The sequence below is a fragment of the Pezoporus occidentalis genome, unplaced genomic scaffold (assembly GCF_034315485.1).
Source record: "Pezoporus occidentalis ecotype Australia unplaced genomic scaffold, CSIRO_AGI_Poc_V1 ctg1622, whole genome shotgun sequence".
In the NCBI taxonomy this organism is placed as follows: Eukaryota; Metazoa; Chordata; class Aves; order Psittaciformes; family Psittacidae; genus Pezoporus; species Pezoporus occidentalis.
Genome location: NW_026913450.1, coordinates 1 through 10815, shown reverse-complemented (window position 1 = coordinate 10815; position 10815 = coordinate 1). Strand labels below are relative to the sequence as shown.

Sequence of the window (10815 nt, the reverse complement as noted above, 5' to 3'; positions counted from 1 at the left end):
TCACTCATTCCCCCCCCAAACTCACTCATTCCCCGCCCCCCAAACTCACTCATTCCCCCCAAAACTCACTCATTCCCCCCCCAAAACTCACTCATTTCCCCCCCCCAAAACTCACTCATTTCCCCCCCCCAACTCACTCATCCCCCCCCAAAACTCACTCCCCCCAAAACTCACTCTTTCCCCCCCAAAACTCACTCATTCCCCCCCAAAACTCACTCATCCCCCCTCAAAACTCATCCCCCCCAAACTCACTCATCCCCCCCCAAAACTCACTCATCCCCCCCAAACTCACTCATCCCCCCCAAAACTCACTCATCCCCCCCCCAAAACTCACTCATTCCCCCCCCAAAACTCACTCATTCCCCCCCAAAACTCACTCTTCCCCCCCAAAACTCACTCTTTCCCCCCCAAAACTCACTCATCCCCCCCCAAACTCACTCATTCCCCCCCCAAACTCACTCATTCCCCCCCAAAACTCACTCATTCCCCCCCCAAACTCACTCATTCCCCCCCCAAAACTCACTCATTCCCCCCAAAACTCACTCATTCCCCCCCAAAACTCACTCATTCCCCCCCCAAACTCACTCATTCCCCCCCCAAACTCACTCATCCCCCCAAAACTCACTCATTCCCCCCCAAACTCACTCATCCCCCCCTAAAACTCACTCATTCCCCCCCAAACTCACTTTCCCCCCCCAAAACTCACTCTTCCCCCCAAACTCATCTCCCCCCCAAACTCATCCCCCCCAAACTCATCCCCCCCAAAACTCACTCATTCCCCCCCCAAAACTCACTCATTCCCCCCAAAACTCACTCATTCCCCCCCAAAACTCACTCATTCCCCCCCAAAACTCACTCATTCCCCCCCAAAACTCACTCATCCCCCCCAAAACTCATCCCCCCCAAAACTCACTCATTCCCCCCCTAAACTCATCCCCCCCAAAACTCACTCATTCCCCCCCTCACTCATTCCCCCCCAAACTCACTCATTCCCCCCCCAAACTCACTCATTCCTCCCCAAAACTCACTCATTCCTCCCCAAAACTCACTCTTTCCCCCCAAAACTCACTCTTCCCCCCTCCAAAACTCACTCATTCCCCCCCAAAACTCACTCATCCCCCCCCAAAACTCACTCATTCCCCCCCCAAACTCATCCCCCCCAAACTCATCCCCCCCCAAAACTCACTCATTCCCCCCCAAATTCATCCCCCCAAAAACTCACTCTTTCCCCCCCCAAATCTCACTCATCCCCCCCAAAACTCATCCTCCCCCCCCCAAAACTCACCCCCCCCATCTCCCCCCAGGCCAAATCAGCCCCGTTGGGCTCCGCAGCCCCTGAGAGCAGTGGAACATCGGAGCCCTCGGCTGCCCCGGGCCCCCCCCCGGCCCCCGACACCGTCCCCCCCCCCCAGCTGCCCCCAGTGAGGAGGCTCCAGCCCCCGAGCTGCCCCCAGTCACCCCCCCGGAGCCCACAGCAGGGTAAGGGGGGGGGGGGACATTGGGGGGTGATGGGGATGGGGTCAAAGGGGGGGTTTGGGGGGCTCAAAGAGGGATTTGGGGGGGGGACAAGGGGGTTTTGGGGGGGTCAAAGGTGGGGTTTGGGGGGGTCAAAGAGGGATTTGGGGGCCCTCGGGCAAGGGGGTTTTGGGGGGCCCCAGTGGGAGGGGGTTTGGGGGCTCAAAGAGGGATTTGGGGGGGACATTGGGGGGTGATGGGGATGGGGTCAAAGGGGGGGTTTGGGGGGTCAAAGAGGGATTTGGGGGGGGACATTGGGGGGTGATGGGGATGGGGTCAAAGGGGGGGTTTGGGGGGCTCAAAGAGGGATTTGGGGGGGGCAAGGGGGTTTTGGGGGGGTCAAAGGTGGGGTTTGGGGGGCTCAAAGAGGGATTTCTGGGGGGGACATTGGGGGGTGATGGGGATGGGGTCAAAGGGGGGGTTTGGGGGGCTCAAAGAGGGATTTGGGGGGGGCAAGGGGGTTTTGGGGGGGTCAAAGGTGGGGTTTGGGGGGCTCAAAGAGGGATTTGGGGGGGGACATTGGGGGGTGATGGGGATGGGGTCAAAGGGGGGGGTCAAAGAGGGATTTGGGGGGGGACATTGGGGGGTGATGGGGATGGGGTCAAAGGGGGGGTTTGGGGGGCTCAAAGAGGGATTTGGGGGGGGGGACATTGGGGGGTGATGGGGATGGGGTCAAAGGGGGGGTTTGGGGGGGTCAAAGAGGGATTTGGGGGGGACATTGGGGGGTGATGGGGATGGGGTCAAAGGGGGGTTTGGGGGGCTCAAAGAGGGATTTGGGGGGGCAAGGGGGTTTTGGGGATGGGTCAAAGCGGGGGTTTGGGGGGCTCAAAGAGGGATTTGGGGGGGGGACATTGGGGGGTGATGGGGATGGGGTCAAAGGGGGGGTTTTGGGGGGTCAAAGAGGGATTTGGGGGGGGACATTGGGGGGTGATGGGGATGGGGTCAAAGGGGGGGTTTGGGGGGCTCAAAGAGGGATTTGGGGGGGGACATTGGGGGGTGATGGGGATGGGGTCAAAGGGGGGGTTTTTGGGGGGTCAAAGGGGGGTTTGGGGGGGTCAAGGGGGGGTTATGGGTGGGGTCAAAGGGGGGTTATGGGGGGGTCAAAGGGGGGGTTATGGGGGGGTCAAAGGGGGGTTATGGGGGGTCAAAGGGGGGTTTTGGGGGGCTCGAAGGTGAGTTTTTGGGTGGTCAAAGGGGGGTTTTGGGGGATCAAAGGGGGCTTTTGGGGGGTCAAAGGGGGGTTTTGGGGGGCTCAAAGAGGGATTTAGGGGGTGAAAGGGTGGTTTACGGGGGATCAAAAGGGGGGTTTTGGGGGGTCAAAGGGGGGTGTTGGGGGGGTCAAAGGTGGGTTTTAGGGGTGTCAAAGGTGGGTGTTGGGGGGGTCAAAGGCTGGTTTGGGGGGTGTCAAAGGTGGGTTTTGGGGGGGTTAAAGGTGGGTGTTGGGGGTGAAAGGCTGGTTGGGGGGTGTCAAAGGCTGGTTTTGGGGGGTCAAAGGCAGGGTTTGGGGGGTGTCAAAGGCTGGTTTTGGAGGTGTCAAAGGCTGGTTTTGGGGGTGACAAAGGCTGGTTTTTGGGGGGGTCAAAGGCTGGTTTTGGGGGGGTCAAAGGCTGGTTTTGGGGGGGGTCAAAGGCTGGTTTTGGGGGGGTCAAAGGCTGGTTTGGGGGGTGTCAAAGGCTGGTTTTGGGGGTGTCAAAGGCTGGTTTTGGGGGGGTCAAAGGCTGGTTTTGGGGGTGTCAAAGGCTGGTTTTGGGGGGGTCAAAGGCTGGTTTTGGGGGGGTCAAAGGCTGGTTTGGGGGGGGTCAAAGGCTGGATTTGGGGGGTCAAAGGCAGGTTTTGGGGGTGTCAAAGGCTGGTTTTGGGGGTGTCAAAGGCTGGTTTTGGGGGGTCAAAGGCTGGTTTTGGGGGGGTCAAAGGCTGGTTTTGGGGGGGTCAAAGGCTGGTTTTGGGGGTGTCAAAGGCTGGTTTTGGGGTGTCAAAGGCTGGTTTTGGGGGGGTCAAAGGCTGGTTTTGGGGGGTCAAAGGCTGGTTTTGGGGGGGTCAAAGGCTGGTTTTGGGGGGGTCAAAGGCTGGTTTTGGGGGGGTTCCATCTGCCTCATCTCTCTCTCTCCCCTCCCCAGCTCTGTCCCCCCCCCAAGCAGTGGGGGGCGCTCAGCTGATGCTGCCTCAACGCTCGGTGAGTGCTTGGGGGGGGGGGCAAGAAAGAGGTTGGGGGTCCCGGGGGGTGGGGGGGCGGGGTTTGGGGTGTTCCATTGGCATTAGGCTTCAGAGTTAACAGAGGGGGGGGATGCTCCCATTAAGCCCCAGGGTCAGCAGCATCCCTTTGGAGTCAGTAGGTTCCAGAGTTAACAAAGGCCTCTATGGGTCCCAATGTGGGGCTGGGGTTGGGGTTGTGGGGTTGGGGTGTTCCATTGGCATTAGGCTTCAGAGTTAACGGGGTGGGGGGGAGCTCCCATTAAGACCCAGGGTCAGCAGCATCCCTTTGGGGTCAGTAGGTTCCAGAGTTAACAAAGGCCTCTATGGGTCCCAATGTGGGGCTGGGGGGGGAGCTGTGGGTTTGGGGTGTTCCATTGGCATTAGGCTTCAGAGTTAACGGCGTGGGGGGGAGCTCCCATTAAGACCCAGGGTCAGCAGCATCCCTTTGGAGTCAGTAGGTTCCAGGGTTAACAAAGGCCTCTATGGGTCCCAATGTGGGGCTGGGGGGGGGGTTGGGGTGTTCCATTGGCATTAGGCTTCAGAGTTAACGGGGGGGGGAAGCTCCCATTAAGACCCAGGGTCAGCAGCATCCCTTTGGGGTCAGTAGGTTCCAGAGTTAACAAAGGCCTCTATGGGTCCTAATGTGGGGCTGGGGGGGAGTTGTGGGGGGTTTGGGGTGTTCCATTGGCATTAGGCTTCAGAGTTAACAGAGGGGGGGGAAGCTCCCATTAAGCCCCAGGGTGAGCAGCATCCCTTTGGGGTCAGTAGGTTCCAGGGTTAACAAAGGCCTCTATGGGTCCCAATGTGGGGCTGGGGGGGGGGTTTGGGGTGTTCCATTGGCATTAGGCTTCAGAGTTAACAGAGGGAGGGGGGGGGGAGCTCCCATTAAGCCCCAGGGTGAGCAGCATCCCTTTGGAGTCAGTAGGTTCCAGAGTTAACAAAGGCCTCTATGGGTCCCAATGTGGGGCTGGGGGGGGGTTGGGGTGTTCCATTGGCATTAGGCTTCAGAGTTAACAGAGGGGGGGGAGCTCCCATTAAGCCCCAGGGTCAGCAGCATCCCTTTGGGGTCAGTAGGTTCCAGGGTTAACAAAGGCCTCTATGGGTCCCAATGTGGGGCTGGGGGGGGGGGGGGGTTGGGGTGTTCCATTGGCATTAGGCTTCAGAGTTAACAGAGGGGGGGGAGCTCCCATTAAGCCCCAGGGTCAGCAGCATCCCTTTGGGGTCAGTAGGTTCCAGAGTTAACAAAGGCCTCTATGGGTCCCAATGTGGGGCTGGGGGGGGGGTGGGGTGTTCCATTGGCATTAGGCTTCAGAGTTAACGGGGGGGGGGGCTCCCATTAAGCCCCAGGGTGTGCAGCATCCCTTTGGGGTCAGGGGTTCCAGGGTTAACAAAGGCCTCTATGGGTCCCAATGTGGGGCTGGGGGGGGGGGAAGTTGTGGGGCTCCCCCCTGACTTTGGGGGTGCCTGCAGTGACGGGCTCCGAGTACGAGACGATGCTGAAGGAGATCATGTCCATGGGCTACGAGCGGGAGCGCGTGGTGGCCGCCCTGAGGGCCAGCTACAACAACCCCCACCGGGCCGTGGAGTACCTGCTCACGGTGGGGCTGGGGGGGTTCTGTGGGGCTGAGGGGGTTCTGTGGGGCTGAGGGGGTTCTGTGGGGCTGGGGGGTTCTGTGGGGCTGAGGGGGTTCTGTGGGGCTGGGGGGATTCTGTGGGGCTGGGGGGGTTCTGTGGGGCTGGGGGGGTTCTGTGGGGCTGGGGGGTTCTGTGGGGCTGGGAGGGTTCTGTGGGGTGAGGGGGTTCTGTGGGGTTGGGGGGATTCTGTGGGGCTGAGGGGGTTCTGTGGGGCTGGGGGGTTCTGTGGGGCTGGGGGGGTTCTGTGGGGCTGGGGGGTTCTGTGGGGCTGGGGGGATTCTGTGTGAGGGCTGTGGGGGGGGGGTTCTGTGGGGCTGGGGGGTTCTGTGGGGCTGGGGGGTTCTGTGGGGCTGGGGGGTTCTGTTGGGTGAGGGGGTTCTGTGGGGCTGGGGTGGTTCTGTGGGGCTGGGGGGTTCTGTGGGGCTGAGGGGGTTCTGTGGGGCTGAGGTGGTTCTGTGGGGCTGGGGGGTTCTGTGGGGCTGAGGGGGTTCTGTGGGGCTGAGGGGGTTCTGTGGGGCTGGGGGGTTCTGTTGGGTGAGGGGGTTCTGTGGGGTTGGGGGGATTCTGAGGGTTGGGGTTTGTGGGGCTGGGGGGGTTCTGTGGGGCTGAGGGGGTTCTGTGGGGCTGGGGGAGTTCTATGGGGTTGGAGGGGTTTTGTGGGGTTGGGGGGATTCTGTGGGGCTGAGGGGTTCTGTGGGGCTGGGGGGTTCTGTGGGGTTGGGGGGTGATTCTGAAGGTTGGGGTTCTGTGGGGCTGGGAGGGTTCTGTGGGGCTGGGGGGATCCTGTGGGGCTGGGAGGGTTCTGTGGGGCTGAGGGGGATTCTGTGGGGTTGGGGGGTTCTGTGGGGCTTGAGGGGGTTCTGTGGGGCTGGGGGGTTCTGTGGGGCTGGGGGGTTCTGTGGGCTTTGGGGGTTCTGTGGGGCTGAGGGGGTTCTGTGGGGTTGGGGGGATTCTGAGGGTTGGGGTTCTGTGGGGCTGGGGGGGTTCTGTGGGGCTGGGAGGGTTTTGTGGGACTGGGGGGGTTTTGTGGGGTTGGGGGGTTTCTATGGGGCTGAGGGGGTTCTGTGGTGCCGGGGGAGTTCTATGGGGTTGGAAGGGTTTTGTGCAGTTGGAGGAGTGTTGTGGGGTTGGGGGGGTTCTGTGGGGTTGGGGGGGTTCTGTGGGGTTGCAGGGGTTCTCTGGGGCTGAGGTGGTTCTGTGGGGCTGGGGAGTTCTGTGGGGCTGAGGGGGTTCTATGGGTCTGGTAGGGTTCCTTTCGGGCTAGGGGCTTTCTATGGGGCTGGGGGGGTTCTGTGGGGGTGGGGAGTTCTATGGGCCTTGGGGGGGGGATCCTATGGGGCTGCTGTTTCCTATGGGGCTGGGGGGGGGGTCCTATAGGGCAGAGGGGCCCCCCCTGACCTCCCTTTATCCCCTTCCCCCCCCCCAGGGCATCCCCGGCAGCCCCGAGCCCGAGCGCCCCCCGGTGCAGGAGAGCCGCCCCCCGGAGCAGCCCCCTGCTGAAGGTGGGTGTGGGCGGGGCTTGAGGCTGGACACGCCCACAAATGGGGGGGGGGGGGGGGGGGGGGGTGCGAGGCCCCGCCCTCTGTTACAATGAGGCTCCTCCTCCAATTGAAGGAAAAAGGAGGGGGCGGGGGCTTGTGTGAGCCCCGCCCACAAAAGGGCAGGCCTTTTGATTGGCCACACCCATGTGACGTCAGTTATGGGGTTGATTAGCTCCGCCCCTTTTCATGGGGGGGAGGAGCCTAAGTGTGAGGAGGGCGGAGTGGGGGGTGTGGCTTGGTCCAGCCATGCCCCCCAATACGGGAGGCTCTGATTGGTCACCCTCTGTTTGCTTTGAGATCCTCCTCCAATGGGTGTGGCTGTGTGGGGGTGTGGTCTGTGCAAGCCACGCCCTCTCTGTGCTGTGCCCCCCCATGGGTGTGGCTGGGTGGGGGTGTGGCCTGTGGAAGCCCCGCCTACTCCGTGTGTCCGTCCCTCCTCCAATGGGTGTGGCTGTATGTGGGTGTGGCCTGCTCAAGCCCCGCCCTCTCCACGCTGTGCCCCTCAATGGGTGTGTCTGTGTGTGGGTGTGGCTTGCGCAAGCCCCGCCCTCTCCGTGGCCCCCCATGGGTGTGTCTGTGTGGGGGTGTGGCCTGCTCAAGCCCCGCCCTCTCCATGTGTCCCCCCCCAATGGGTGTGTCTGTGTGTGGGTGTGGCCTGCTCAAGCCCCGCCCTCTCCATGTGTCCCCCCCAATGGGTGTGTCTGGGTGTGGGTGTGGCCTGCACAAGCCCCGCCCTCCATGTGTCCCCCCCATGAGTGTGTCTATGTGTGGGGGTGTGGCCTGCTCAAGCCCCGCCCTCTCCATGTGTCCCCCCTATGGGTGTGGCCTGCGCAAGCCCCGCCCTCTCCATGTGTCCCCCCCATGAGTGTGTCTATGTGTGGGGGTGTGACCTGCTCAAGCCCCGCCCTCTCCATGTGTCCCCCCTATGGGTGTGGCCTGCGCAAGCCCCACCCTCTCCATGTGTCCCCCCAAATGGGTGTGTCTATGTGTGGGTGTGGCCTGCTCAAGCCCCGCCCTCTCCGTGCCCCCCAATGGGTGTGTCTATGTGGGGGTGTGGCCTGCTCAAGCCCCGCCCTCTCCATGTGTCCCCCCCCATGGGTGTGGCCTGCTCAAGCCCCGCCCTCTCCGTGCCCCCCCAATGGGTGTGTCTATGTGTGTGGGTGTGGCCTGCTCAAGCCCCGCCCCCTCCGCTCTGTGCCCCAGGGGAGAACCCTCTGGAGTTCCTGCGGGAGCAGCCGCAGTTCCAGAACATGCGCCAGGTGATCCAGCAGAACCCGGCCCTGCTCCCGGCGCTGCTGCAGCAGCTGGGCCAGGAGAACCCCCAGCTGCTCCAGGTGGGAGACGCCACTTCCCTTCCCCCCTTCCCTTCCCCCCTTTTCCCCTTCCCTTTTCCCCTTCCCTTTCCCCCCTTCCCTTTCCTTTTCCCCTTTCCCCCCTTCCCCTTTTCCTCCTTCCCCTTTTCCCTTCCTTTTCCCCTTCCCTTTCCCACCTTCCCCTTTCCCCTTCCCCTTTTCCTTCCCCTTTTCCCCTTTCTCTTTTCTCTTTCCCATTTCCCTTCCCCTTTTCCTTTCCCTTTTCCCCTTCCCCCCCTTTTCCCCTTCCCCCCCTTTTCCCCTTCCCCCCCTTTTCCCCTTCCCCTTTTCCCCTTCCCCCCCTTTTCCCCTTCCCCTTTTCCCCTTCCCTTTTCCCCTTCCCTTTTCCCCTTCCCTTTCCCCCTTCTTCCTGTTCCTCCTCTTTCCCCTTTCTCCTCCTTTCTCCTCCATTTCTTTCCTTTTCCTGCTTCCTCTTCCCCCTCCCCCCCTTTTCCCCCTCCCCCCCTTTTCCCCCTCCCCCCCTTTTCCCCCTCCCCCCCCTTTTCCCCCCTTTCCCCCCCTTTCTCCCCTTCCCCCCCTTTCCCCCCATTTCCCCCCTTTTCCCCTTCCCTTTCCCTCCCCCATCCCCTTCCTCCCCCCCTCACCCCCTCTCCTTCCTCCCCCCCCCCAGCAAATCAGCCAGCACCAGGAGCAGTTCATCCAGATGCTCAACGAGCCCCTGGGCGAGCTGGGGGAGGTCGAGGGGGAGATGGGCGCCATCGGGGACGAGGCCCCACAGATGAGCTACATCCAGGTGACGCCGCAGGAGAAAGAAGCCATAGAAAGGGTAAGGCCTCGGGGGGGGGGGGGGCCTGAGGGCACGGGGAGGGGGGTGTGGGGCAGCCTCATGGCCTCAGTAGCCTCCAGGGTTGAACAGGGGAGGTGTGGGGCAGCCCCATGGCGTCAGTAGGCTCCAGTGTTAACAGGAGGTGTGGGGCAGCCCCATGGCGTCAGGAGGCTCCAGGGTTGAACAGGGGAGGTGTGGGGCAGCCCCATGGCTTCAGGAGGCTCCAGGGTTAACCCAGGAGATGTGGGGCAGCCCCATAGCATCAGTAGGCTCCAGGGTTAACAGGGGAGGTGTGGGGCAGCCCCATGGCGTCAGGAGGCTCCAGGGTTGAACAGGGGAGGTGTGGGGCAGCCCCATGGCTTCAGGAGGCTCCAGGGTTAACCCAGGAGATGTGGGGCAGCCCCATAGCATCAGTAGCCTCCAGGCTTCACAAGGGAGGTGTGGGGCAGCCCCATAGCATCAGTAGCCTCCAGGCTTAACAGGGGAGGTGTGGGGCAGCCCCATAGCATCAGTAGCCTCCAGGCTTCACAAGGGAGGTGTGGGGCAGCCCCATGGCCTCAGTAGCCTCCAGGCTTCACAGGGGAGGTGTGGGGCAGCCCCATGGCCTCAGTAGCCTCCAGGCTTCACAGGGGAGGTGTGGGGCAGCCCCATAGCATCAGTAGCCTCCAAGCTTCACAGGGGAGGTGTGGGGCAGCCCCACGGTTAACGCCTGTCTCAGCTCAAGGCCCTGGGCTTCCCCGAGGGCCTCGTCATCCAGGCCTATTTCGCCTGCGAGAAGAACGAGAACCTCGCCGCCAACTTCCTGCTCAGCCAGAACTTCGACGACGACTGAGAGGGGGGGGCCCCCACCCCCTTCCCCCTCCCCCCTCCCCCTCTTCAATGGGGGAGGGGGGAGATTTCCCTTCCCCTCCCCCCCTCCTCCCCATTCACCCCCAGTCCCATCAATGGGGAGGAGCAGGGAATGGTGACCCCCCCCCTCCCCATCCCCCCTCCATTCACACTCGGGGGTGGTTGGGGTGGAAACGAGGGGGTTGGGGAACCAAAAATGGTGGGGGAGGGGGGGGGAGGAAGGACTCTGGAATTGGGGGATAAACCCAAGGATTTGGGGGAGAACCTTTGGATTTGGGGTAATTTTGGTGGGGGGGGGGAGGGGGCAATAAAAAGAGATTAAATGCAGAGTTTTAAACCCATTTTTTGGGGGGATGGGGGTCAGGAGGAGCCTCCAGAGACGCCAGCAGGGGGCGGCCTCGCCGCCGCCGCCTCCTCGGCCGCCGCCAGGGCGCTCTTCATGGCCTCTTGGCGCTCCCGTCGTTGGCGCCGCTTCTCCTCCCTCCGCTGCTGCCGCTCCAGGTCCTCCAACAGCGCCTGGGAGCGGGCGCTTCGGCGCTGGCTTCCTCCCGTCTCCGGTCCTCCGGCCGCTAGGAGGCGCTGTCGTCGCTCGGCCGCTTCCCGCGCTTTGGCGCGCTCCCGCTCCCGCTGTTCCCGCCACGCGCGAACCCGCGCCGGCATCGCCGCCAGCGCCGCCGCCACCCGCGCCTGCCTGCGGGGGGGGAGGGAAGAGAGAGAGCGGTGCGAGGGCGCCCCCTGCTGCACAGGGGGACTCGAGGCAGAAAAAGCGGCCATGCGGTCCCTGGTCAGCCCAGTGCTCCCAGTGCAACCCAGTGCATCCCAATGCAACGCATTGCTCCCAGTTCAGTGCATCCCAGTGCTCCCAGTTCAGCTCAGTGCAACCCAGTGCATCCCAGTGCTCCCAGTTCAGCTCAGTGCATCCCAGTGCTCCCAGTGCTCCCAG

At 62.8% G+C, this 10815-nt stretch overlaps 2 protein-coding genes across 2 annotated transcripts; one reads left to right on the top strand and one right to left on the bottom strand.

The window, feature by feature from the left end:
- Positions 1-1289: 1289 nt before the first annotated feature.
- RAD23A (RAD23 homolog A, nucleotide excision repair protein) lies at positions 1290-9913 on the top strand (the record flags this gene model as incomplete). The annotated part of the gene is given in 8 exon segments (XM_062612956.1): positions 1290-1395; positions 1398-1479; positions 3633-3688; positions 5179-5306; positions 6770-6845; positions 8088-8218; positions 8868-9023; positions 9742-9913. Coding segments are annotated over 8 exon segments (849 nt in total), but the record flags the coding sequence as incomplete, so codon positions are not given.
- A 313-nt stretch (positions 9914-10226) lies between these two features.
- On the bottom strand, positions 10227-10646 carry GADD45GIP1 (GADD45G interacting protein 1). The gene has a single exon (XM_062612955.1). It carries the CDS (start codon positions 10644-10646, stop codon positions 10233-10235), a length of 414 nt encoding a protein of 137 aa, XP_062468939.1. The 3' UTR covers positions 10227-10232.
- Between the last annotated feature and the right edge of the window lie 169 nt (positions 10647-10815).

Excerpts from the sequence above, each read along its gene's own strand:
- GADD45GIP1 (XM_062612955.1), bottom strand. The coding sequence starts at position 10,646 with ATGGCCGCTTTTTCTGCCTCGAGTCCCCCTGTGCAGCAGGGGGCGCCC.